The sequence below is a fragment of the Myiozetetes cayanensis genome, unplaced genomic scaffold (assembly GCF_022539395.1).
Source record: "Myiozetetes cayanensis isolate MyiCay16 unplaced genomic scaffold, myiCay2020 scf1, whole genome shotgun sequence".
Taxonomy (NCBI): domain Eukaryota; kingdom Metazoa; phylum Chordata; class Aves; order Passeriformes; family Tyrannidae; genus Myiozetetes; species Myiozetetes cayanensis.
The window spans coordinates 99,214,106-99,240,805 of record NW_026086604.1 but is presented as its reverse complement, the minus strand read 5'-3'; the positions used below and the strand labels follow the sequence as shown (position 1 = coordinate 99,240,805).

The window sequence follows — 26,700 nt, the reverse complement described above, 5'->3', positions numbered from 1 at the left end:
TTAGAGAGTCAGTCAGCCTGTTGGGAAACGGGCAAGGTTCCCGCAGCCTGTGCCCCTGCCTACGGTTCCCGTGCTACTCTGCTCCATCCTACCGCGGATAATCTTCCTCTGATCCCGCAATAAGACACTGGACAGGAGGTGAGCCCGGCCGCCGCCAAGCCCGTAAACCACCGCACCGCAGCCCCCGCGGGCAGCGCAGCCCCGCCGGGTCTCGCCCAGCCCTGCCCGCACCTCCCCGCCGTTCCCACGCACTCCTGCCCGCACACTGCCCGGGAGCCCGTGGAGCCACCCCTCTCCGACAAAGGCATTAACCCCAAAATAAATCACCTCCCCCGCGCACACCCCCCACCCCCCCCCAGCTGCGTGCAATCTGCAGCCTCGCCCCGCCGGCCGCTCAGCTCCAGGTAGAGACCGACAGCGGATCCCGCCGGGGTGAACCCAGGGCTGCCGCAGGGCAGCGCCCCCTTCCCCGGCCCATCTCACCTCCCACAGCAGCGAGAGCAGCAGCGCGACCCCAGGCTGGAAGCGCTTCATCTCTCCTCCTCCTCCCGCAGCGGCGGCGGGCTGGCCGCTGGGGCTCAGGCGCGCACGGGCGCTGCCAGCCCCGCCATCCCCGACGGCGGGGGAGCTCCGGGCAGCGGCGCGCACGGCGGGATGACGGGCAGCACGGGGGGAAGGGGCGGCGAGCAGCCCACGCTGAGGGCAGAGTGACGAGGCGGGGTAAAGCGCCGGCGGGGAGGGGAAGGAGAGAGAGAGAGAGAGAGGCGGGCAAGCCCCCGGCAGGGCGAGGGCGGGCTGACCCACCGGTCCCCGCCGGCAGCCGGAGCCGAGCGGGGTCGAGGCGACGCGGAGGACGGCGCGGTGCTGGGGCGGGCGGCACAAAGAGGCCGGACCCCACCGCGGTTGAGGGCGGGGAGCGGAGCCGGCCCGCCCCGGCCCCGCCCCGAGCCCTGCCCGGCCGGGAGGGGGCGGCGGCGGCGGGGTGAGCCCCCAGGGGACGGGAACGGGGTACGCGAGAGAGCGACCTGATGGAGTGAGTCCAGGGGAGGCAGCAAAGATCCTCAGGGGGCTGGACCACCTCTCCGGTGAAGACAGGCTGGTAGAGTTGGGGCTGTTCAGCCTAGAGAAGAGAAGGCTCCGGAGAGACCTTCCAGCAACCTTCCAAATACCGAAAGGTGGCTTGTAAGAAATACGAGGATGGACTTTTTACCTGCAGTGATAGACCAGCGGGCATTGGTTTTAAACTGAAAGACAGTTTAAAACTGAAAGACAGATTTAGACTGTACATATGGAAGAAATTTTTTACAATGAGGATGATGAGACACTGGAGCAGGTTGTCCAGGAAGTTGTGGATGCCCCATCCCTGGAAGTGTTCAAGGTCGGGTTGTGTGGGGATTTGAACAATCATATGTAGTGAAAAATGTCCCTGCTGGTGGCAGGGGGTCAGACAGAATGATCTTTGAAAGTCCCTTCCAACCCAAATCATTCTGTGGTTCTGTGATTCTATGAGATGCTGCCTCTGTCAGCCTGGTGACGGGAAACAGGAGGTGTGTGTCTAGGCTTAGCTCTAAAATACGTTTCAGTTAATTATTAACACACATGTCACTACCGAGTTTAGCTTGAGAACCAATAAGGCATTAGATTTTTTTTTTTTCTCAGCTAAGGCAAGAAAAGCTGGGAGAAAGTACTGCTGTTTTTAACCAATAGACACATTAGCAAGAATGAGACTGAGGCAATGGGCTGGAGGAAGTGGAAGCTGCACAGTCTGGAAGTATATGCATCCTAGTGCATAGTTTATTATCTACCCTAAATAAGGGTGTGGATATCCCATGCTATAAAAGATAGCATGGAAAGAACTCTTTCCAGGCCAAGATAAGCTGAAAAAGGAAAACCATCTCCTGACCTAGGAAAGAACAGTTTTGTGTTTCATGTCAGTCATATCTCGGCTCCCCTAAGTGATGTCTTCTTTCATTTCCACCCATCTTCATCCCCTGGGAAAGACCATTGGCTTTAATGGAGTTTGAGTACAAACCAACTTAGCCCAGCATGTGGCATTTTCTCAGCAAAAGTGCAAGTTGCAACAGAGCCCCTTAGAGCTTGTCTAGGCAATAAATGAACACTTTCCATTCCACCGTGCTACAGCTTGACAGCAAGGCAGGCAGGGCACATGCACCATGCCATGGTGACACAGCAGAGAAATAAGATAAGGCTTTTGTTGGAGGCAACGTTCCTAGGTAAAAAACAGCCCCTTCCTTCACATCCTGATTCCAGTCTCTCTTCAGAGCTTACAACTCCAGAGCTCTCAGAATCTGTGCATAGAAACAAATATATATATTTAAAAATAAAATAAAATAGTTTCAGGAGCAGCAGGAGCAATAAAACTTTATTTTATCTGATCAAGGCTTGCACTGCAGCTGAAATATTCATAATATCCTTCTTCTCTGTGGAATCTTGTGTGTTTCTCAATAATATTGCCATCTTTCTCTCAGTAGAGGTGCCAATATTAACATATTCCTTTTACTCAGCTACCTCTCTTTCCTGAAGCATAAAAGCAGACATTATTTTTGAAACTGCCACTCCTCTGTCAATTTTTCTTTTTCAAATTGAGTAACAGGTATAAAAATTCCTAGGGGGCACCCACAGTGCATATAGATGCATGTATTCTGTAGACGTTATTTATTTTGAACCAAGACTGGTGAATATTTTTAAAGAATATAGTACTTATAAATTGATTTTGTTGAACACTTTCTTGTTTATGTTGAAACAGTTGTTTCTAATACTATTGAGAAATAGTCAATTCCACAAGATCTCTGTGTGAAGCAGGTAACAACTTTATTATGAACAAAGAAATATAATATTTTCATTTGCTTCCCCACATGAACAGTAAATAATTATGTATGTTTACAATTTTGTATTTATTAAAATATTCCACTATATTCTTCACAGGTCCTATTAAAAATTAGCCAAATTCATAGTTGTTTTTTTTTCCCCAAACTCTGTATTTTAAGAGTAGGATCACCTCAAATATATTTTGAGAATTTTTCTTTATAATTATGTAAATGATACTAACCTTCGTCAGTAAGTAAAAGAAAGCCCTTTAAAATTACATAAAATATTCAGTAAATGTCTAAAGCCTTTCAAAATCATAATTGTTAGCTGTTGAGAAACCACACCAGCATTATTCATTTAAAAACATATAGGAAAAATATTCATGAATGCAGCAATAACCAGCAAAGACAAACATAATGTTACATTTCTGTAGCTTCCGTATCTTGTTCAAAGCTATTTGTTTTTCCAGGATGTGTTTAAAAAAAAAAAAAAGTTTCAACAACCTACTCCAAATTCAGTAGCATATTAACACCAATGCCTCCATCCTCAATAATTATATTTCAGTAAGTGTCTGTGGACATTTAGAGGGATGATCCAGACATAGTGGCTCTATTTCCAATGGTAATGTAAAATTTTATACCTCCTACAACTTAATTTGTGTGTGAAAGGATGTTATTGAACTGAGAGGCACCAATCAAAAAGGTGTACCCAATTTGTCTTTCAGTATTCTAATACATCCATCAATTTTCATTAACATCTGAGAAGTGCATGAAGAGGTCAGTTTTCCATAACTAGTGACATTAAGAAAAACTCACTGAACTGAAACAGGATGACTGTGACTGGATTGTACTCTGAGACCTCCAAATGAGAGTCCGTGGTAACTGTACTCACCATATACTACCACAATGGAAATCTGCGCCCACTTGAAACACCATGTACAAGAAAGTATAACATATTTAACATATATGGTAAGAAATGAAGGATGGAGTAATTATCTAGGAGCTACCCCACCTGGGCTCCCAAAGAACAGCCCCACTGCTCACACTCTGTGACTTTCAGGCTTTTTTGATGGAGTCAGATATTTGTACATCATATTAAACTAATAATTCCATAGCAAACAGTATTTTGAGAAGCAGCAACTACAAGATAAGCATTAGTATTCCAAAGGACAAAGTTTATTGATTAAACATACTACCCAATTGAACCAGAATAGCTGTGTCAATCAGATCAAACGCTTTTTTGTTCAGTTTTCTCAGTCAAGACTAAAGTTTATCCCCTCAGCAAAGGTACTAATGCATTGTGTTAGAGAACTCAGGAGCTCAGAGGGATTATTTTTTTTCCTGCAAGATGGATCATTTGTAAATGCAAACTCTTTGTTTGCAGTCCGTGGTGAAAGGACAAATGTTGGCTTGCTGGAAGGATTAAGGAAGGTTAAGTTCATTCCGAGTACTGTTATAGGACCAAAGCTCATCGCCAAAGAAACATTTAGGCTTTGAATTCCTATTTGGGCTCCTGTTATTGATTTCAATGGATAGTTAAAAGTCTAAACACATGCTATTGAAGCTAGATGTAGTCTGCGCTGCCTCAGACCTGAGCACAGTAAGCACAAAACACCGTCAAATTAGAGCAGTGACATTCCAAATTGCCTGTAAATGGTTTGTAAGGAGACAGAAGGAAAAGGTCTGGGCAGATGATCAAATCTGCCAGGGGAGGAGGACGGGACTGAATTGCACATGAAGGAAACAGGTAGATCAGATGAAGCAACCTATCTTTGGCCAGGCAGAATCAGAGACAGAAAACAAGTAAGATTTTGTCAGGAGCATCTGAAAGCCACAAAAGGGTGAGACGGAGTAGGGTGAGACGCTGAAGAGTAATACATGGTGCAACAGAGCACAGTGGACATAAGCAGTATGGTGCACAAAGGTGGAAATGCACTAAAACAGAGACTGCTAGTGGTGATATGTGTACTGCTGATGGCCTCCGAGCCGTAGAGTGGTAGTGGTGTGGGGCAGATCAGTGCAGTTTGTGTCCTTTGGGAAAGCGAGAGCCTGCTCCAGAGGAATGGTAGGGGAAGAAGAGGAGATAGTGCTTTTCCCATTATGGCCAAGCACAAAAACAAGAGCTGCTGCCTGCTGTCACTGAGGCTGAGCAAGCCAGCTGTAATTTATTTATAGATACGTAATATACCAAACCGCTTTTTGTTTCAGAGTCTTTATTAGGCTGTATACTAAACTGCAAATGGAAAAAAGGATGGTCTAGCTGAATATCTATGTGTTCCTGTCAGTGCTTGCTTGCTCTCTGCCTTGCTCACCATTAATTTCTTCCACAGAGAAGCCACTTGATTTAAAAACATGGTTATTCTCCCTATGTGTTAAAATTAAAGGGATGAGGAGAGGAAAGGGATGCTGGCAGAGACTAGGAACTAATACTGATCACTGTCAAGAGTATGTTGTGCATCTGGGCATTGTCAGTGAGCTCTCTTAGCACTCCAGAGAAAAAGCCTGGAAAATGCAATTCCAAGAACATGGTGTCTTAATGGAAATGCAAAGCAATCCCCTGTGGCCTGTGAGGACAAGCCCCCTGGAATGAAATAGTCTGAAGCACTTTATTTTTGCTTTGTCTTATCTCATCTTCCTGTCTGTGCGATGAACAACCACTCAACCTTTACAGCATCCTCCTACCCAGAGAATTAAAAGCTCTACCAGGTCATCAGTTACAATCTGAAATAATGAGACCCCAGTGATCCAGTTTTTCTCATACCAGTGTACATTAGGACTAATTCCACTCAAGTCAATGGGACAAATATAAAACCAGTGCAAGTGGAGAATTAGGTTTTAGATTTCACCTTTAAGTCAAACAAAAAAAAAGATGAAGTTGCCTAATAGGGATTTTCTTCCTTCATTTAAAATAGTGACCATTTCCTGTTTTTTTTTTTCCTTCAGTGTGAATTTATCTGTAGCATTTCTTCACCACTATAGCTTGAATATTTCAATGTGAGAAATAACATCCCATTAAGTAAAGATGGAAAAATGCATCAATAGTCTGGGAATTACTGGCAATGGGTTTATTAACTAATGTCCCCCAAGCAATCTCAATTTTCTCATATTATAATGAGATGGGAAGAGGATTAAGCTGTTGCTGGACTGAAAAAAAAATAAACACTAGATATATTCTAGAAATCACAAGGGATAAAATGCAACTGATATCAGAATGACAAGAAATCATAATAATACTAATAGCGCATCTGATCTGTAAAACAAACCATTTTCAGTTATGGGAAATATCTAGGGCTGCTAGAAGAACTGTGCAATGATGTTGTTCACACAGTCTGTTGTAGCAACCTTAGAGAGCCTCATGGGGTCCACTATGAAAAGGAAGATTATTTAACCTTTAATCAACTTTCTTTGAGATGTGCTGTCTCCATCTACAGTCACACACACAGAGCATGGTTAGTCAGGCAATATTTGCCTTAATGGTACCACCGTAGGTGGCGTCTCCATCCACCTATTCTCCCATGTTTCACTACTGCTACTACTTTCACCTCCACTGCCACGGCTGCATACAAAACAAAAAGAGGGGATCAAGCATATCTCCTGGCCTCCTGAAAATTCCTCAGGGACTAAAACAGAGAGGAGAAATTTAGTGGTGTTGGATGAATGAATAGCCTTTCCTTCTCACTTGAGTGGTGATCCTCAAGCATGCCCAGTGGGTGACCCTAAGCCATTCAATGATACAAAGTCTAACTACCAAGCGAAGTTGTGAAGCAATATTGACGGCATGGATACACAGCTTAGATAAAAATATAGGGCAGATAGATCCGCAAATCTGTCTGGCATAGACAGCATGAGGTATAGCAGAGTCATGACTTGTGTTCTTTAAAGTCCGTACAGGGTTGTCCACCATATGCTCATGCGAGGTAATGAACTGACAGGCAAGGAAATTTTCAGGAGAGATGACGAAAGGAAGGCAAATGAGGAATACAGGAGGTTGAATGTAGGTTTTGTCCCTTGGGCAGGGTTTTCAAGCGCTTGTCTCAGAGTTAAGTTTCATAGTGCTAAACCATTCAAGCACAAAATGCAGTACTAATATGAGTGCTGGCATATGAATAGGTTTCGCTGTCTATATGGATCTTGAGAGGCTGTGGGAAAGAAATCTTTAGGCTTGCTGGAATATAAACACTGTGGTGATTTCTATGTCAAGAGTGAAGAAAGAAGCCCAAATGAGTATAAATTCAATAGATATAGCATCTCTTCAGTGGAGATACTAGATAGTGGCATTTTTTCACCCTCAGAAGGAATAAATGACTCCAACCATCTGCTATACCTTCTTCAGGAAACTTTAGGACCAGAGCCAGGAATTTCTCCCTGGCCATAGTGCAAAAGGGAGCATGCATGCAGGCACTGAGGCCTGTAAGGCCCTGCATGAGGAAATACCTTGCTTTTCTTTAAGTATTCATACTGCTTATCACATAAATCAAGCTAAGTCCTTCGGCTGAGGAGTACCAGCTCGCTAACTCAAGGTGCATTCTGGCACTCCAGTTCACTGTGTAAATCTGAAAGTAAGGACTTAGTAAACAGTAAAGTCTGTTGAAGTCAGTGATTTATTTTTCACTTGGCCTTAACAAGCTGCTAATACTATTCAGTGCAGACAAACATCTCACACCTACCTAAACTCCACTACAGCGTTTATTATCTGAGACACTCCTTCCTGGCTGTTCTGAACCACTGCACTGTGGAGTGCATTGTTAAATAACTTCCAAGCTGTTCTATTTTCAGCTATGCTACATTCTTCACCAGCACAATTTGCCTTGTGTTAGCACACATTTTCCTGACCCTCAGTCAATTTCAAGTCTGATCATTAAAATCTGTATTTGCGCTCCCATGCCCATTTCTTGTAATGCTTCCTCTTCCAGCTAGCTCAGCCTTGAGAAACCCCTCTATGTTCATGCTTCAGGGTGTCTTTATGTTTTAGGAAAGAAGACTTGGATTTTCGAGGCTTGCTGATGTTGAAGAGGCAGTATGTACCCAGCTGTGGAAGTAAAGCTATTTCTGGAGCCTAGGGGGCAGAATGTAGGGAGGGTAAATAACACTGCCAGGATGCAAGGATGGAAACAAAATGGTCCTACCAAAAGCCAGGGAAGATGATAATCCTACCAGACACTATGTAGCAACCACCGCTACACAACGCTGGATGCTATGAAGGGCAAGTATCTCATAAGGGCTTCTCTCTGATAGTAGGAACTACATGGCATTCCCATAGAGATGTCCCAGCAGCATAAACTGGTGAGACATTTGAAGTGGAAACCCAAGATTATGCAAACGTCATGGAGAAGCAGAAACTTTCTGCTGCAGCCACACAGAACTGGTACAAACACAAGATGGGTTCCTCTAAAAGAAAAATGTTCCCCTGTTCATTGTCCAAAGTCTTTCCATCTTCACTGTATCTCATTCCTTTCTCCCTCTTCTCTTTTCAAAATAACAACTGACTATACACAAGGATGGAATAAAATAATGGATCTGAAGTGTCCCGATACCTTTAAGATGACAGCCATAATGCAGCCATAGCTGCAAAAATAACAAAACCATTCTACAATCAATGCAAAAACCATTCCCAGGTGTATTTTTTGACAGATAGGATTAATTCTTAGTAACAAACAGCAAAGCATGCAAAAAAAGCAGAAAATAGGTTTAAAACAATAACAGCTTCCTCATTGAAAATAAGATCCAAAAGAGAGTCTCTTTGGGCTGCAGCACTGTTAAAAATTGGCTTGGTAAGAAAGAGTTATGGTCTGATACAGAGTCGTGGGGAATTTCTCCCATATATCATGGAAATGTTGGTAACCTGCAGCTCAGCATAGCAATTTTTACACACCCATTCATTAGACAGTGGAATGACAAACAGCTGGATATCAACAAGCCAACAAGCAGTGCAGCTTTTACCAGTGGAGCCAACCATTCAGCTTAGCATGCACACAGCAGAGTCATACACAGCATCAAAGAGCAATGTCAACATCAATTATTTACTAATTATTATCTATACATTATTGTTAATAGGCCTTGCTTTGACATTTGCAGGGATTCTGCCTGCAGAGTGATGCAGTTCCCAAAGTGAAGTGCTTCTAGGCTCTATTCAGGATGAATATCCATTATACCACTGTCCTCTTTCAGTAGTGAAGAGAGGCATTTACAGGAACAATAGGACTGACAGGAGACAGAATATCATTCTTAAGGAAATATTAGTCTGCTTTTCACTGTACAAAAAACCCTACAGGTTTAAGGGCAAGCAGAAGAAGACTGAGACAGCTGGTAGTAGCTCAGCTTCAAAGTATTTGCACTGTACCTAGAAAGAGTCAGACTTAATATATTTTTGGTAGATGAGGTTGGTAGCATTAATCACCCTTTCTATGTCTGCTATATCCAGAGCTCATGAATAAGAGACCTTGGGCCTGTGCTAAGATTTGGTAAGCAAGTTATCCACTTCTTGCTATCTCCATATTTTGGGATAAGAAATTTTTGTTTTATCTTGAGTTTGAGAGTTCACAGTATAGATGGTCTTAGGAATGTAGAAATATCCTCACTGTCAGTAAGTCTTATTACTTTATTACTAACCAGATTCATATGCATTTCAAATGAAATGTGAAATCTCATAGCTAAAAATAAAGTGGAATTATTATATTTCTAGTTGAAATAACTGATCACTCAGTCTTGTTGCATTCTAACAGGATACCATCAGACCTGCAATTATAACAGTGTAAACCAAGCTCTAATAGCGGTCTTTTCACCAAGCCATTCTTACTGACAGAAATAAAGACAAACACAGCATGTTACAGTGCTTTTTCAGTCCACCAGACCAACCTAATCTAATTTATGCTGGCAACCTTTAATTTAACTAGGTCAATTCACTCTGTGAAACCACAGAGAAAACTATCCTGACAATGCAAAATTATAAAATACTGGAAATAATATGAGTCTGAAATTTTAAGTCAGAGAACAGCAGTGTACAAATGAAGGTAGCCACAATGGAAAATATTGTGTGAAGCTGCCACAGGAAAAAGAAACTCATTCTAAAAAAAAAAAAAAAAAAAAAGGGAATTACTTGCATTGGGTGAGATCCAGCAAGCTATTGAACTCAGCAGGGGATCTTTGTCTTGGTTTCAGCGGGCTTTGGCTGGGAGCCATTGTTTCTTGAAGTTCAGAGAATCAATTTGCTTCTTTGACTCTCGAGACTAAATTTAATGAGTAATACTTATTTTGATAACGTGGAAACCCTGCTTGACTAATTTAAGGATGTTTTGAACAACTGTGTGCAGCCCACCTTTATTGCTTGGCTTTGCTGATCATTAACTGAATTGGGGTCCTAGGGAACTCCTTGCACCTATCTGGTACCCCCTGCTCTCTGAGAGGCACCACGCACAGAGGGGTACCACATGATGCTGCCTCCAGACAGACCTTGTAGAGCTAATACACTTTCAATATTCCTAATTCACAGGTTTTAATTAAATCCAGTGTCAGTGGAATCATATTATTTTCCACTGGTTAGATTTTAATGATGTTTTAAACTGATCCTTCACTTTAATGAAATAATTATATAACGCAGGGATGTGTGCTACTATTCATCTAAATTAATAACACGATCACTTTTTGTGCTGTCATTTGCTGCTGGGAAGGAAGAATATCAAGCAGCTTTTTCAACCTGTGGATAAATGAGGCAGAATTCTTCCTGTTTGTGTTTACTGATACTAAGTACATGCTCTCCCTTGCAGTCCATGTCTTACAGTGACTATTTTCCTTAACCTGTCTTACACCCAAAACTCATAGAGTCTGTTTTGTTTCTGGCAGAAGAAGCCAAGTTAGCATTGTCAGGGCAGATGACCATTGCCTGGCTGCTTGAAGCAGTGCAAGCAGAGTACAGAAAGCTTACTCAGTTACAAGGAATGAAGCATTAAAGCTTTCTGTTGCAGGCAGTCAACAAAAATGAAGTTTAAGAAGCTTTGTTAATTAGGAGAGTTGGTTAGGATAAAAAGCTATTTAAAGGAAGTGGGCATTTAATGCTGAGATGAAAAGACAGGTCAGTAGGAAAGGAGGAGCAGATGGTAGCAACGTTTGACCTGGTGGCATTTTTCAAGGGCCTCTGTACTTCATTTAGGCTTTCATCCTTTTTATTCTATAATTATCCTGCATGCAGTGAAGTAATTAGAAAGATGTTTGGAGCTCTGGTGAGCCTTCATAAGCTGCTCAGTTCCTGCAATAGTGTTGTCTTTGTGAGGGGGGCAGACTCTTCAGAGAAATAATACAGAAACTCTGTGGGGGACACTCCAGGGAAAATTCCTCTCTGTCCTAGTAGCCACACACAGTATTTGTCACACTTTCTAGATTTTCATCTCTAACAAGAAAACAAAGTTATCAAAAAAGAGACAGTTTTGCACTCTAGGTGCACATGGAAAACACTGTTGCTTCATTCCACCTGCATGTGGTTAGCCACTCAGTATGGGTCTCACAGGGATATTCCTGAAGGGTAAGATTTCTACATGACACCAAGCAGAGGAACTCTCAATCTAGCCTCCTTACAACGCTGTATGCAATGATTGCTTTCCTGAGCAAAGCAGAAGAAATTGCCTTTTGTACTGTGCTTGGTCTCACAGCTGCTTATCACCCCATCAGTGCTGAGGCAGAGAAACTTTCTCTACCCCTCAAGGTCACGTCTTCCTTACCCTTCATGCTGCATCACACCAGCATCCCCAAGCAGCTTCAGCTGTCTGCTTTAAACCCTTACTGTTTTCACTGCACAAAGGGGCTTGTTTGACCTCAAAGAGAAATCATTTGGCCTCTGGATCTAAGGTCTCCCACTGCCACCTCTACAGAAAACATCCCACATTAACCCCAAAGGAGGCAAATCACAGAATCATAGAATCAGACGGGTTGGAAAGGACCTCTGAGATCAAGTCCAATCCTTGATCCACTACCACCGTGGTAACTAGACCATGGCACTAAGTGAAGCTCCACTAATGAAGCTGCAGCTCCTACACTTTAAACGTCAGCAGATCAAATTGCAGTTCTTACAGGTTTTCACACAGCATCATCCACCCAAATGAAAGAGTTTTCAAGACTACTCCCTATTAGGTTTAACATGGCTTAATACATCAGCCAGAAGTCATTTATCCATAGCTTATCAGTGTGTATGGGCTATATCCATTAACCTAAAAAGGATCTCCTGAGTCATCAAGCCTAGTTTCCTGCTATCTCAAGAATCTCACTCAATTCAACCATAAATTTACCAGAAGACATTTTTCCTCCAACCAAATGGTGTTGAAAAACAGGGAAACGATTGTATTTCTAAAACCCTGTAGAAACTCATTACTCAATGTTTGTCTGTTAGGAAAGTCACATCAAATCTTAATTATCTTTCAAAACAGATATCCTGCAACCATCTTGCCATTTTACCAGCCTGTGTTTCAGCCAAGTGGGGATTAATGGGCTGTAGTCCACAGTCCAGCATATTATTAGCACTACCCAGTATGCTACAGTAACACAGCAGTTAAGTGTAACCTTGCTCAGATAACTGAGAGGAAATGCCTTTCTATGGTTCTCCATACACATCCACTATTTTCATGGTTTCTTTTGGAGTTCAGTGAAAGAATTCCTTATTACCATGCCTCCTTTCAACCTGAGCTGCCATCACTGCATTACCAGTTTTCACTTTTAGGAGGCTGGAACATTTTCATTTCCCTGGAAGTATTTGTGCTCTGCGCCTTGAGATTTCCCATGGTCTGTTAAGCACTTTTTTTCCCCTAATATCTTTCACCCAGAGGTTTGAAATGTGAGTAAGCTAAAATGGAAACTTTCTCCAGAGGGTTTTTTTCACTCTGGTAAATTCTGAGTTCCCCATTTTCATAATCCATCACAAAGTTTTTTGCAATATTGGTAAAGGTCATGTGATAAGACCTGAGCCCTTTGCGTATCTGCTGTGAGTATCTGGGGAGTTAGCCCAGTTTGTGCAGGTTTACATTTCTTTCAGATGGTGGAAAGTCTCTCTTTACTGATTATGTGTGATTGATAGACAACTTTTACTGTCACAACTCACTCCTCTGATCTCATTTTTAGAACACCTTTACTTTTTTTCACCATTTGCAAATATATCTATTCCTACTCCCAGCTGCAGCATGTACTAGGATACCAACAGAAAGAAAGATTTTTGGGTTTGCTGTGGAGCTGTAGGCAATGTCCCATTAAGGACCACTCTTGGGTTTTTGGAAGCCCATCCAAGTGCTGAGCTTGGAAGGAAGAACCAAAAGCTTTTTCTGGATGCTGGAAGGAAGAAGTGACCCAGGCTAAGTGTCAAAGCATGGGTGAATCAGGGGATGGCAGAGAGAAGTGGAGAAACTTGAAAAAGTTTCCTTAGAGGATGGAGAAAAGTGTATGAGCAATCAAGTAGGAGGAGGCCATGTTCCAGAAAGCCAAGAGTAGCCCTTGTAAGTCCATTTTGAGTGTGCATATTGTACGATTCCAGGCGCATATAACCATCAAACTATTGTAGCAGAGAATAATAAGTGCTGGGAATTCTCATTATCTTTATTTTAACTTTTTATTTGACAGTCATTTACTGTCTGCTCCTCAGTTGTTCTCTCCCCCACATTTTTCCAGCAACGGTGCAAAAGTAAGGGCACAATCAGCCTAAGTCATTTTTATAAACTGACTTGTTCAGTCATTTTCCTTTGGCTAACCAACAAGAAAGACATATGCTTGCAAATCCATCTGGTAAGAATCTGCAGCTGAACTGCATGACATCTGGGTAGAAAGTTTAGAGGCTTAATAAAGTTCTTTGCAGTTACATACATTTCAAGAAGTTCTAACATCAGTCAAAGAAGTCTAAAATTAAATCCTATTCTTTCTCTTTCAGTTCCAGATTACCAGAAGAAGTGGTGAGTAGCTACACAGATAATCCAGGCATCTGTCTGCCACTCTTCTTACTGAGCAGCATTTTTCTTAGTTCAGCAAGTTTATGCCCTCAGATTTAGGGAAAGGAGAAAGAGAGGAAAAAATTATAACTTTAAGGGTTCAGCAAGAACTGCTATGACACATTCCTGTCCTTAGCTGAGCATTATGAAGTTTCACTCACTTTAATTTATATTCTGGAGTTAGCCTAAAACTGCCTCTTGATGGGGGCTTTCCCCCTTTTAAAGGCTGCAGTATTTTTCTTCCTCCTAGTTCCCTACATCTGGTTGCATGAAGAGAGGAACTCATCATCTGGACAACTGGATACCATTTCCCAGGTGGTGTAAAAAAATAATGGTTTGAAAGTGCTAGAGGGCTTTGCCCCTGCCTGATTAATTTTTCAAGTCCCCCCACAAGTTGGTCCTTAAGCAGTTAAATGTCGTTGTCCATTATCACTCGGAGATTGCTGAGTTGGAGAGAGGACCAAAGTAGAAAGACCAAGAGTCATCTATGCATACAAAAATCATGTCTTAACAACTTTCTTGTGTTTGAATTCATGGCAAATTTCAACTATAATTCATCTGAGACACCTCCAGATATTATCGTCTCCTATTGTTGTAGAAGCAGATGATTAATGAACCTCGGCTTGTTATGTAAAAGTGAATAAGGCATTTGTTTCCTGATTCATGTAAGGAGGAAGGGAGCTATCCTAACTTGCCACAAACCATATGGTTCTCAAGCACATTTCTATCTCATACATTTTTCATTTTTAATGAAGTCCAGATCAGCTGTTTGTCTGTCAAGTGTTCTTGCTCACTTAACACAGGTCTAGAGTTCTAGTGCAATTTCCTTTTCAAGTGGATGCAAAATCCCCAGTCACTCTTTCCCCTTGTAGATGAATAGGTTGTTTGTTTCTGGGTCTCTTAGTATTATCACATCAATCTATGTGTATAAGTAACAGTCCAAAACTACTGTGCATGTCATGGTTCCAAGTGCTAGCCAGGTTGCTATCAAGTTTGTTGGCTGCCTCAGCTAAAGCAAGAACCCTGCTGTCTGTGTCCCATTTCCCACATTATTTTGAAGGACTTTTCCCTAACTGCTCGTGATGCTTATTCTAGGATTATTTTATATTTCAAACGATCTTCCTAACTGTGATTAATTTTGCCACAGTAGTAGTATTTACTTCAATTGCTCCTCTCTGGTTTTTTTGAGTGCCAGCTTCCTGGTTTTAACCAAATTTAACACTTCTTTCCAGCTGCTTCAAGCACCATGAGGCGGATAAGAATCCCTCTTTTCCACCCAGCTTGGCACAGTCCTATCCTTACAGCATTGACTGTAATGGAGTCCCATACTCCTTACTTTTACTGGAGTTTCCCCTTCTCTTGCCAGTGCAAATACTGTGATGAATATCACAGACTCCAAAAACCAAATTTGTAAAGGCTCCTACACGGAGCTCCACAGCCTGCCGCCAGCTACATTTGCCTGTTAAACTTACACACAATCCCTTGTCCAATACACCAAAGCTCAGGCTGGTCTGAAACTCATCCTGTACAGAAGAGAGCCAGCCATGGCACACTGTAACACACTGTAGATAAAGGCACAGTCAAACACCACAACAGGTCCCGTCAGAGGCCAAGCCCCCTGGATGTCTCTCCCTGACCATGCACTTGGCACTGTAGGACACAAGCGCTGCTGCTCAATCAAGCCTTGCATGCAGCATGCCTGAACCTGAGCCAGCTACTCGCAGATAGGAAAATGTATGCTGCCGATGCTCAAATCCAGCTGAGCATGGATTAATTGGTCCAACAGGAGATACCCCATGTAGTGTATACATATGTATATATGGGTACATGAAGAGTGCAGGGCTGCTCACATCCTCTGGTGTTACAAGTGGGTCACCTCTCTCTTTTCTAGCGATACACCGAAGCTGCTCAGCATCGCAAGGGCATAGTCAACCTATCCCAGATGTTCAGTCTGAGCAGATGCAAAAAACCAAACATTTTCAAAGAACGAAAAGGTAGTGGCTTTGATTTTCTAATCAAGCATCGACTGCCCAGTGTCACTAACACTGAATGGAAGGGTGTTTTTTCAGCCTTAGAGTGTTCTTTCTTTCTCAAGCAGGCAGCGCCAGTCAATAGATGAAAAAACAAGGAATGACAAGTTTATACCAGGAACAAAGTAAAGGACCATATAGTACATAGTCTGCTAAAAACAACTCTATGAGTGGGAATTGTATTTGAAAAAATATTTCAGGTTTTGTGCCTGGATGAATTAGAATTGATTTACAGAGCCCTTTCCACAGAGGGTTAAATAACTAACAACATAATTTGTCTTTTCTTTGATCAAAGTTTAATCAAACAGTAACCATGGGGATGTGAGGATGGAAAGGCAGAAAAATCAAACACCATGCATAATACCTCTTAATAGAGGTTCAGCCACCATAAAAAAAATAAATAGACTGTCACTGTTTCTAGGTTCCTTGATCCACGCACAAGGTTTTGTCTGAATTGCTAATGTCACAAGATTGCAACTAGAAGAATACCCGGACATGTGATGTTCTATAGAAATTATTATTTTTGACTAATTACCATGTTTTTCTGGAGGAGGGAAAGGCACTTCCCATTTATTATTTCCTGCCCCAGGTCTGTCAAAAATAAATATATTCGTGTATTAAAGACAGAGGTTTGAGTTACACACTGAAGGCCAAATCCTGCAGTCCTTATTCAAAGGAAAATATTTCCTTACTGCATTGGGAGCTGAAACCAGTAAGCTGGCCTCACTTTTGCCACACAAACACATATAGAAACACAGAAATCCACAGGCTTTGTTCTGAAAACTGAACCGCAGACTCAGCAAACAAACAGCACGTAATTATTTGCTCAATTACTCTCGGAGCACAACATCCCATTACCCTTGAGCTGACAGGGGAAGGACGGTGCTCAGCTCTGATTTTTTAAAGTACTTTTTTCCATAGTTTTATAATATTGCCAAATCTTGGCAGATCACCACAGGACAGCAAATACTCCCTTCTCACTTCAAAGGATTTTAAAAATACTAAATTTTACCATGGACAAAAGAAGGTATATTCCCCAGGTAATGCCTCAAAACTTGCCCTGCCCCACCCGCCCCACCAACCACAGCGTCTTGGAAATTTTCCCAAACTATTTGGTCTGCACCAGGTATCTGGTGTGGAAAATTGCCATACCAATGATTAAGAATTGCTCGAAGCAATTGAAAACAGCTTTTTCCAAAGGAAAATGTTGGGCAACCTTACTGATAGGCAACCTTACAAGTTCTGCATGAAATAATAATAAAAAAGGAATATCGAGTAAATAATGCTTTTGTTTACATTCGTCCTATCTCCTCCTGAGATGACGAGTGTTAAGTGTTTAGTGTCTTACTACAGCTACTCAAGTAATAAAAATGAGAATTGATGGCTTTCTGCTAGAGTAGGTTGTGAGATTTCATTGTCCCCACTGAGGCACCCACCGTCTCTTTACTCTCCTCCAGCACAGCAGAGGGGACACTGAACATGCCAGCCTGTAGCTCAGTCTCATTAGTAGCTGTAGCCTGACAGCAATTTATACCCTTGCTTTTTGAGGCAGGGGGCAGGATGACAGAGCCAGGCAATTCAGCCTAATTGCAGTAGGCGTGCAGCTGAGCTGCACCCTCCTGCCCCGGCTCTTGTCTTCCCCTGCTCCCACCGCGCACAGAAAGGGGCTGCTGCTCTGTGCAGGTCTGACACACATCACCCTCAGCCAGCTCTTTGCCTTTTATTCTGCTATTTATTAACTGATGCCCGCAGATAATTCCAATGTACTCTGGCCTCATTATGAGAAGGCAGACTCTCAGTTCAGTAATCTCCCAAGATAAAAGAAAACAAGGAAAGAAGAGGAGAAAGTAGTTTATGTACTTCGGGCACTGCGGCAAGGTTGAGAAACATGTTCCGCTTTCACAGCTCCCACAAAAGGCACCCATGAGCAGGAGGATGACTGGCCTTTGTCAAGATCTGCCTCAACCTGTCTTGGTTAATGCCTTTATGGTAGCAAATCCACGATTTTCATTGTTTCCTTCCAAGCTGGGGCACTGTCTCTGTTGTGCTTGGCCATCCCACTGCTACAGGGAGATGGTTTGCACAACTGTGACATCAACAATTATAAAAAGATAGGCTTATTATTGATTTCAAAGCCAGGATTTTACTTTTGCCTTATCTTCTTTCTGTTGCTCACACTATAAGCCTCAAGCCCAGCCTCCCCTGGGATAGCTGTCCAGAGGGTCAGAGTGCAGAAGGCCAGAAGTGACCATCAGCTTCCTTTCCTAACATGGCCTTCCCCACTACCCCCTCAGCAGGGCTCTCCCTCCCACTGCAATTTCTAAGCTGAACTCAGAGAAATTGTGAGTTAAAACACAGCCTTTGAATGGGGCAAGAAATGAGAAAAAAAAGAAAAGAAAAAAAAGAGACCTTTTTTTTTTCCCCAAAACAGGAGTCTTAAAAATAAAAAAATAAAAGTAGGGATACTCTTCCTGGAAAAGCAACAACCCTAAACAGCTACGTTTTTCAGTTCAAATTCAGAACACGGAGTTGTAAAAATAAAAACCCTGGAGCAGAGCAAAACCTGCCATATTTCCAGAAGCTGAGCTCACAGCAGAGGCTAAAACCCAGGCCCCACAGCCCCACTTGAGGCAGCTGAGACCATACAGTGCTCTGCAGTATGCTTCCCTCCCAGTTGTACCTTCCTGACTTGGTAAAGCTCTCCTGTTAAGCATGAATAATGAACTGATCTGGGTTAAAAATAACTTTCCTTTTCCCCTCAGCTATTTTTTTTTTTAAACCAGATCATCCTCGCAAATCCAGTCCACAAAGCAGCTCTGCAAATCATTCATGTAGCAGAAGGGCTGCTGCCCAAGTGCAAGGGCAGAGCAAGCAGTCCCAGACTTAACACAGCAGTTGCTGATGATCCTCTCTTAAGAAACCATTCCTTCATGCAAAACTCCATAGGTTAGCTGTACAGAACTACTGTGGGCACCAGGTCAGAGGAGAAACTGCTCTTTCCCTGCTTGTTATTGCTTCTTTATTGAGGCCATTACTCTCAAGTATCCCCGTCTTCATCTAATTCTGCATCTAAAGTGAAAGGTAGACTCCACGCCTGTGTTCAAACCCTCCTTGCATCCACATTATGTGAACTCAGCTGCAGCTTCTGGGGAAAGCCAGGTCCCACAGACACCCTTAGGAAGGACCCAAGCCCACACATTCCTTCATGGCACTGCCTGGCAGATTGGTCTGGCCATATTTCCCTCTTCAAGCCACTCATCCACATCCCACCTGCACTTCCACAGGCTGTAAGGCCTTCCCTACGAAGGCAGAGGGGATTAACTGGCAACCAGAGCACTGCCTGCCCAGTGTGCCTGTGCTGAGCATAGAAGTCTTTGGAGCTGTGCTGGGGGATGTGATAAGCATGAGCCTGCTTTCTGGCACATGCAATGATTACAACCATACCTCCTCATTGCTTCATGCTTATTACTTCCCAGTACTGTGTCCTGGTTCTCTCTTGCAGCTTATAAAAGCTTGTGACCATTTTTCATTAATGTCACGGTGCATATTCCATAACTATCCTCTGGTTTTATCTGTAGGCAATTACTAAGCTGCTTCTTTCTTATCTCTCCCATCCTCCACTGGGATGTCACCCATCCCAATATCTGCTCTACCATACTGCCTTACTACCTCTCCCTCCTTCCTTTCAGTCATGTTTCAGCACTGTCTGATTTATGCAGCAAAACAAGGGGAGATCCAGACTATTAGCCTTTTTTTTTTTTTTTTCTATTTGCCATTTTCACCTTGAGTCCTTTGCTAAGTCTACTTGCAGTAAATCAAATCCCTTCTCACTGTATAAGAATCTCTTTGCTGGAATAGTCTCTGGGACTGATTGATTCTCTATCACCTTTGCATAATGCCCTTCTCAGAGCCTGTACAAAGTACTTTGTTATCCAATGTGAGGCCAATTTAAATATCCCCTGCTGTACAAATACCTGTCACACTTCAAAGGTATGTTGTAGACCTTCATCCAAAAGCGACTGTGCTGGCAACTCATAGCTGCTGCTGCTTCAGCTAATTTTACAGGAGAGCTTCCTATTCATTTCTGGCCAGAACAAATATCCAACAACCACCACCTGGAACAATTGCTTATTCTTCCCTGCAACTGCACTGTTCTTCAAAAACCATATTTTCCTTTTCTATCCACACACACTGTATTTTCCTGAGGTGAGGTAGAACGCAGAACTTCCATCTCAGTTTTATAAATGTCTGACTGCTTCTTTACTCTTTAGTCCTATGCCATAAAACTGCAGGCAGCACCATTTATCCTGGAAGTCATGAATTCATTACTCTCAGATATAAGCAAATACACTGACTGTGCTATGGGGTAATTGCTCACATTGAAATAGTCTTTCATGTACATTCACTGTTAGAAATGTATTCAGCTCTAGTTCCAGTACTCACTCTGAAGACACACAAAGTGAGCATAGTTTAGTAAGCTCTGCCCAGCCACCATGTTCTGAAAATGAATGAATCTAGGAAAAAGATATTGATTCATTTCAGCTGGGATTTACAGTGGCTTTATTGCACCCACAGCTCCTTAAGCTGCCATCACTCTTTGGAGTACCTGAAATCAGTGCAGCCCTTTTCATAAATTCCACAGAAGAAATCATGCTCTGCTTTCACAATTTATTCAAGTGCTTTTTGCCAGGCATTTGCAGCACCTGTACCTCAGACCTAGATTAGAGGAATTCAGATATCAGTTTATCAGTATACAACTACTATATACAGCTCAGCATTTTTCTTTTTAGTGTTCCTCTTGGCCAGCCTGTTTTTTTGGATCCTAATTTCTACCTCATTACCATTACCTCAAAATACCTTTGGATAAGTTACCCTAACAGGAAGGCCGCTTCAGCTCTTCTTTTTGCTGTGATGTTGTAAAATCACACTCATTTACTCTAAGCTTGACCTAGGGCATTTGTCCACTGCCTCCTAGATCCTTGAAAGTCAAGAGTTTTGCTGCTCCTACATATACTTCCATTTTCAATACCATATTGTGAATCCTTGTGTTAATGATATATAGGCATATTGTCTCTCTTTATACACATATGGTTCCAAGGAGCAATGCTCTACCTTTTTAGCCAAGAGACACTTTTCTGCCAAGCATGTCTATTTTTGCATCTTGGCTGGGTGGCAAACAGGGTCACCCCAAACCTGGGCCAGCTGCTCTACACTGCAGCTTTTCCTAAAAGTGCTATCAAAACTCCTAAGTGCTAAGTTCTAACTCTTAAATAACACAGCTTCACCCATTCTTCTGGAGCCCTTAGAATATCCTGACCCATATCCTGACCAACATTTTTATTTTATTTTAGAGCCTCTTGCTGAGCCCTTCATGAAGCCAGTGATGTTTCAGTGTTAGAGCCTTCTGTGGCTGGCCTCAGTCAGAGCTGTCTCCCCACTCGTGCTAGCAACAGCTCCTTTTTCTATACAGGACACTTAATTGCCTCTCAACATCAAGCATTTTAGCCCAAGCTCCAAATATTATCTTCCTTAAAAAAAAAATTAAAAACCCTGGCTGGTGGAAGGCAGTTGGGTAAGTTCATCAGAACTAAATCCTCTGTTAAGAGCTGTAGCAGGCACATCAAAACCAGTACATCTTTATACTTCATTCCACTCCAAGCTCACTATTCTTGATGAAAACATGCCTTTAGCTTGAGAAACCTACTTTTTCCACTCCATGATCAACTAACAGCTCTTTCCCTGCTTCTTCCCAGCATGTAATCAATCATTATATAATCACACTACATTCAATCAGTAGATACCTGCTTCTAACCCCAGATATTGAATATTCCCACCTCACCTCCTATCCTTTCAGATTTTCCTGCTGCAATACAAACCCTACCTACATTGCATGTGTATTTTCTTATCCTCTTCACTCTCCTCATCTTCTTATTGACAATTCCATAACTGTTTGTATAAGATGCTACAAAAAATTTGACAAGTGTTTTGCTTTTGTTAAAAGAGAAAGTATTTCTGGCAAACAATATTATTATTACATTATGCCCAGTGGGATAATCATATAAGGATTTCAACATTTTAAGCAATGGGGTTTTTTTCTCTTTCTTTTAATCATCTTTTTTCTCAATAAAAGGTGAAGTAAAGCTCTGTTTCTGTATCGACTGCATCTCGCATGGAAGCAAAAGTTTGGCAGAGCTTTTCCTCATACAGACTAGATTTTATGGTATTTGTGTGTGTCCCTCAAATCATGATCAATTCCCATAGCAATGTATCCACTCTTTCCTTACATCTTTTCTGTGTAAATATACAGCTGCATTGAAGAAGCCTGCTGAAGACTGACTTACTACCTACTCATCAATACATTTGTAGTCAAACAGGAAAAAGCAGGATTATGAAATCATTACCACCATGATGGCTTGACAAAGTCCTGTGCTGAGCAGGAGGCTGACTCCACTACTGGGCACAGTGCTCTTCTTCCAGCAGAAACAGGCATGACCTCCTCATTGAAACTAAACAACACAACACAGATCATGTTAGCAGAATTCAAAACCGTATCCACCAAAGGTTTTTTGCAAATCCATTTAGGGTATACTTGCTTTTCTAGATGTCTCAGCATGTTGCTCTGTCTGTATTCCTTAAGGCCATGCTAATTGCTAGCAAATCTCAGGTGCAAACACTCAAGCTCCTGCTGCAGTCGATGCTAAGGCAGGCTCTGATTTTATGAACTTCTGACTCATTGTCAAGAAAGAGAAAAAGCTGGGGGGCCCAGGTTTAGGCATCATCTGATACAAAAAGTATCAGCTGTTGAAGACAATTGATGTAGGATGAACTTTTCAAAATTCTTCTTCCCCATCCTGCCAGCTTTAAGCTTGAAAAGACCAATGATGATCAATCCAAATGCTTGGAAGGTCTCTTCTACAGGATTTTTATCTAAACTGTTTAATAGAAAAAGGTTATCTTGTCTTTTAGGAATCATAAGGAGCAAACAACTTTAGATAAGTAATTGCATAAATGGTGACACAAAGTTCCATATTTTACCAGCTTCTCAGGTAACATCTCCATTGAGAGCTAACACATTTCCTTTGGCTGCCAGCATAACAAATGCAGTCTGTGATACAAGAACAAACCTGGCTCTTTGTGATTCTCTTATCAACAGAATAAAAATGTAGCAGATTAGACTCTGCTTCCAGATGAACTTGTGCATGAGGGAGCTTACTTTCATCCTGCAATTGGCTGTTAATTAGGTGTATGTTTTATACTAAGGAGACCATAAGGCTGAAAGAAAATCTTACAGAATTTTTGTAATTAATGAAAAAGTGTATCTAAGTCCACTGCTTGAATTAAAATATACAGAGGAGAAGGAGAATATTTCTTTGTTAAATTTCACACTACTATGGTAAGTATTTGAATGATTAAGATATGTGGTTACATTTTGGGGTGTAGATCCACCATTATTTAAAACTTCTTGTAGTTACTAAATGGTTGAAAAAATACTTTTGCTACTGTTACACAGTGCAGTGAGGAAGAGCCTGAAATTATTTCAAAATAGCAAACTGCTACCAAGTGAGAATGTCACACAAAATAAAACATCTTTGGAGAACGTGGCACGCATCTCCAGCACAGTAACACAGGATGGTCACGGGCTCTGAACAGTACCTTTCCTGTGGCTTGAGTAACTTGTTGTTGCTGCTTTGCAGATCTCAAATGGGAACACTAAATGAAATATGATTAAATTTTTTATCATCTAAAATAGAGAAAGGGGAGGGATACTGATTAAATTTGTTCTGGAGATCATGATAGAAAGCATACGAGAAAGGAGGCACCTGTAAAGTACGGAGAGGCAAAAATAGAGGAAGAGTCAAAGAAGATGGATAAGACAGAGATAAAAATATATTCACAACCATGTGAGTTGCAGTTCCATGGTAAAACGGAAGCATTATGGTTTCTGTTAAAGTCTTCATACTTCAAGCAGGGAGCCCTCTTTGTTTATATACACAGCTGAGCCAATGTAAGTAGAATAACCTGCATAATTTTCTATTTCTAGTTCCCCACTAGTGAGGTTCTCTCTGACATTACTGATATACACTCTCAGTGGCTTGAGTGTGGTTGCACAGAGGTACATATGATGCCAAAGCAGCGGTGAGACCTCACCTCTCCAGCACAAATTTAGCTCAAGTCTGAACCATTATTTTCAAGGTTAGGATAAAATCTTTAAAGAGGGTTGTTTTTGAGGAAAAAATTCTGATTAATGTAATATCTAGGTAGCATCCACAGTGAAAAGTAATTTCAACAACACGAAAGTTTTTATTTGCTTGTAAACATGATATCCCCTCACCAACACTAAACATCAAAAATAGTGTACTGAATTAGATCTTCAGGATATTGATTACTGCACATATTGTTCCTTTCTTCATCGCACTTTTCAGAGCACTATTTTCCAGGGTGGCATTAAAGATTTAGCTGTCATGCTTACATGATATATAATCCCATAGTTTGCCTGTCATATATGTGACTCAGAGTTAACTTGCCCAAGGGAGAGGTTTAGCAAAGATTTTTCCCACCACAGGGATTTGTTGCCTGGCAGAAGTCAGGCCTAACCTGATGTTTTCCCATTTATGAACATTTTACATTGCCCTCCCCTTTCAGCACTAGCAAAGCTCAGTGTCCATGTTTTCATCTCCACCTCCACCACCTCTTCACCCTTGGAAGTGGCACAGCTATGCAGCTCCCTCCTGATTGCTGGGAAGACCTAGGATTTATTCCCAGACAGGAAAGCCCATGTAGTGACAGCTGAATTAATTTCCCTTTATTCTAACTTTAAGAGAAATGTTTGGATTTCTGAATCCTGTAAATTGTTCTTTTTTACCTGCCTCATATCTCTGCCTGCCTTGTATTTACCAGCCAGTCAGTGCACCTCAAACTTCTTAGGCAGCCTCCAATAGAAAGTATTGTAGAGATTGATTCTCAAAGTCCAAGGAGACTCTTGCTTATAAAATGCACTGTCATTTTAAAAAAGTGTTTTGTGCTTCAGTCAAGTCATATGAAGGCCACAATCTTCCATCTCAGCCCCTTAAACTGGATTTCTCCTCTGGCTTAAAATGAGTTTACTGTATATCAGTGGCATACAACTGATGTGGCCAAATTCCCTTTTCCTGTGCTGCAGCCAGGTGCCAGGCTGCTAGAGAAGGACTACAGGAGTGCATCAGGCTGCTAATTTCAAATCTCAGCCACCTACTACACAGCTGGATCCTAAACCCCAACCTGAAGTCGTCAAGCATCCCTGTGTTAACCCAATGTGAGATAAGATCTTCCCCATTCCCATGGGAGCAGCACATTCACTTTCACCTGCTCCAAAATCTGCAGGTGTTCCTCATGCCTGAGGCCACAGAAAGGACCCAGCAGCCCTGTCATTGGCCATGGCATTGACAGCTGCACCATTTCTCCAAGTAACCCTTCAGTATTTATGAATAGAAGAATGAAAGGGCAGCTGCTTATGCTTCCCCAAATGAAGTGCTCCTGGCATGTCTGCCTAAAAGCATCAAAATCCAGAAAAATAAATTCAGAACATGTTAATTCTCTCTAACTCAGTACAACCTAAACCCTAAATTATCCAGTAGATTTATCTTTCCCTCTTATTTTTACTTCTAATCAGTTGGTATTTTTCTCAAATTAACATATTGCTCATGTTTTTAGATTAATTTAAAACTCTGATCTTCTTAATAACAAAATCTTACATCTGCTAAAAATTATGAGAACAGCTTTAGCACTGCACATAGTTTTAATTCTGTATTAGGAAAAAAAAGTAAATCTGAGCTAACAAGTATGTCATCCTATGTCATCCTATGCCATTCCTGCTGATATGAATGAAAACCCACACAGTTATTTGCGACATAAATAACATGTCTTGTTATTTTCAACACAGTGGGAAAGTGACAACAATCTAGGGATGACTTCAGGGACTATAATACTGGGACTTTTGCATCCCACGACCTTCTTCCCCTCTGGTGGTTGCTGTAATTGGCTTGTAAGCTTTGGACACAAAGCACAGGGGTAGCTTTTCATGTAAAGCATCACACTCTAAGTGTACTACTGTGGCTACACGGAGGCGATCACGAGGCAACCATGTGTTACTGCTCCAGTTCAGCAGTAATTTGAGTGGGAGGCCACTGCCTTTGGGTTGGATGCCTGCTCTGGTAATAAAAAGCCCAGTCCATTGCAGCCTGCCAGCTACATTCCACATCCAGCTTTTCACATGTTCTTTCCACACTAACACAAATGTTCATCCCATTTTTTCTTTTCCAGTTGGCAACTTCCTTCGAGAGGCCCACATGTTCTCCTAGATTCCCACCATAACAAGGAATATTGAGGAAGCGTCTTCTCTCACTCATTGGTACAAATGTCAGGGCATACCCAGCTCTCTGCCTGGCCACAATATACCTCAGATGGTGCCAGGACAGCACTTTTCACCAACAGTAGCACAAACTTGATAAGGAATGTGCTTGTTTGGGGACGAGCCACTCCTTAGTGGTTCCTGGCAACCTTAGTGCTTTTGGAGGCCATTGACCCCTTTCAACCACGTTTGAAAAGGAGAAGAATTCACTTCCTACCTCTCTAGAGTCCTACAAGTTTTAGGGAAGAACAGGGAGCTAGAAGGAGACACGGAGGATCACAGCACCTTGGTCTAAGCATTTTACAATGAACTTTCCATGCAGAAAATGGAATTAAGGGACAAAAGGCACAAACGTCATGGCAAAGCAGGCTTCATTAGCTCTGCTGCTCACAGAACAACTTGTATTTGACACTGGGCAATTATCCAGCCAATAACAACATCTTCAGCTCAGCAAAAAGTCTTAGATGAAGACAGGGGAGGTTTAGAGGCTGTTCAGTTAC

The 26,700-nt window shown here is 42.0% G+C and overlaps 2 protein-coding genes across 2 annotated transcripts in view; one reads left to right on the top strand and one right to left on the bottom strand.

Annotated features, from left to right (window-relative positions):
- VOPP1 (VOPP1 WW domain binding protein) overlaps positions 1 to 852 on the bottom strand; it is a 65,603-nt gene extending 64,751 nt beyond the window's left edge. Inside the window, exon 1 of the mRNA XM_050330482.1 lies at positions 484 to 852. Within this exon, the coding sequence (XP_050186439.1) occupies positions 484 to 534 (51 nt within the window). The 5' untranslated portion in view covers positions 535 to 852. The remainder of the gene's footprint in view (positions 1 to 483) is intronic.
- Positions 1 to 26,700, top strand: part of EGFR (epidermal growth factor receptor) — a 1,326,436-nt gene that overhangs the window by 288,542 nt on the left and 1,011,194 nt on the right. The gene's annotated exons all lie outside the window — the stretch shown is intronic.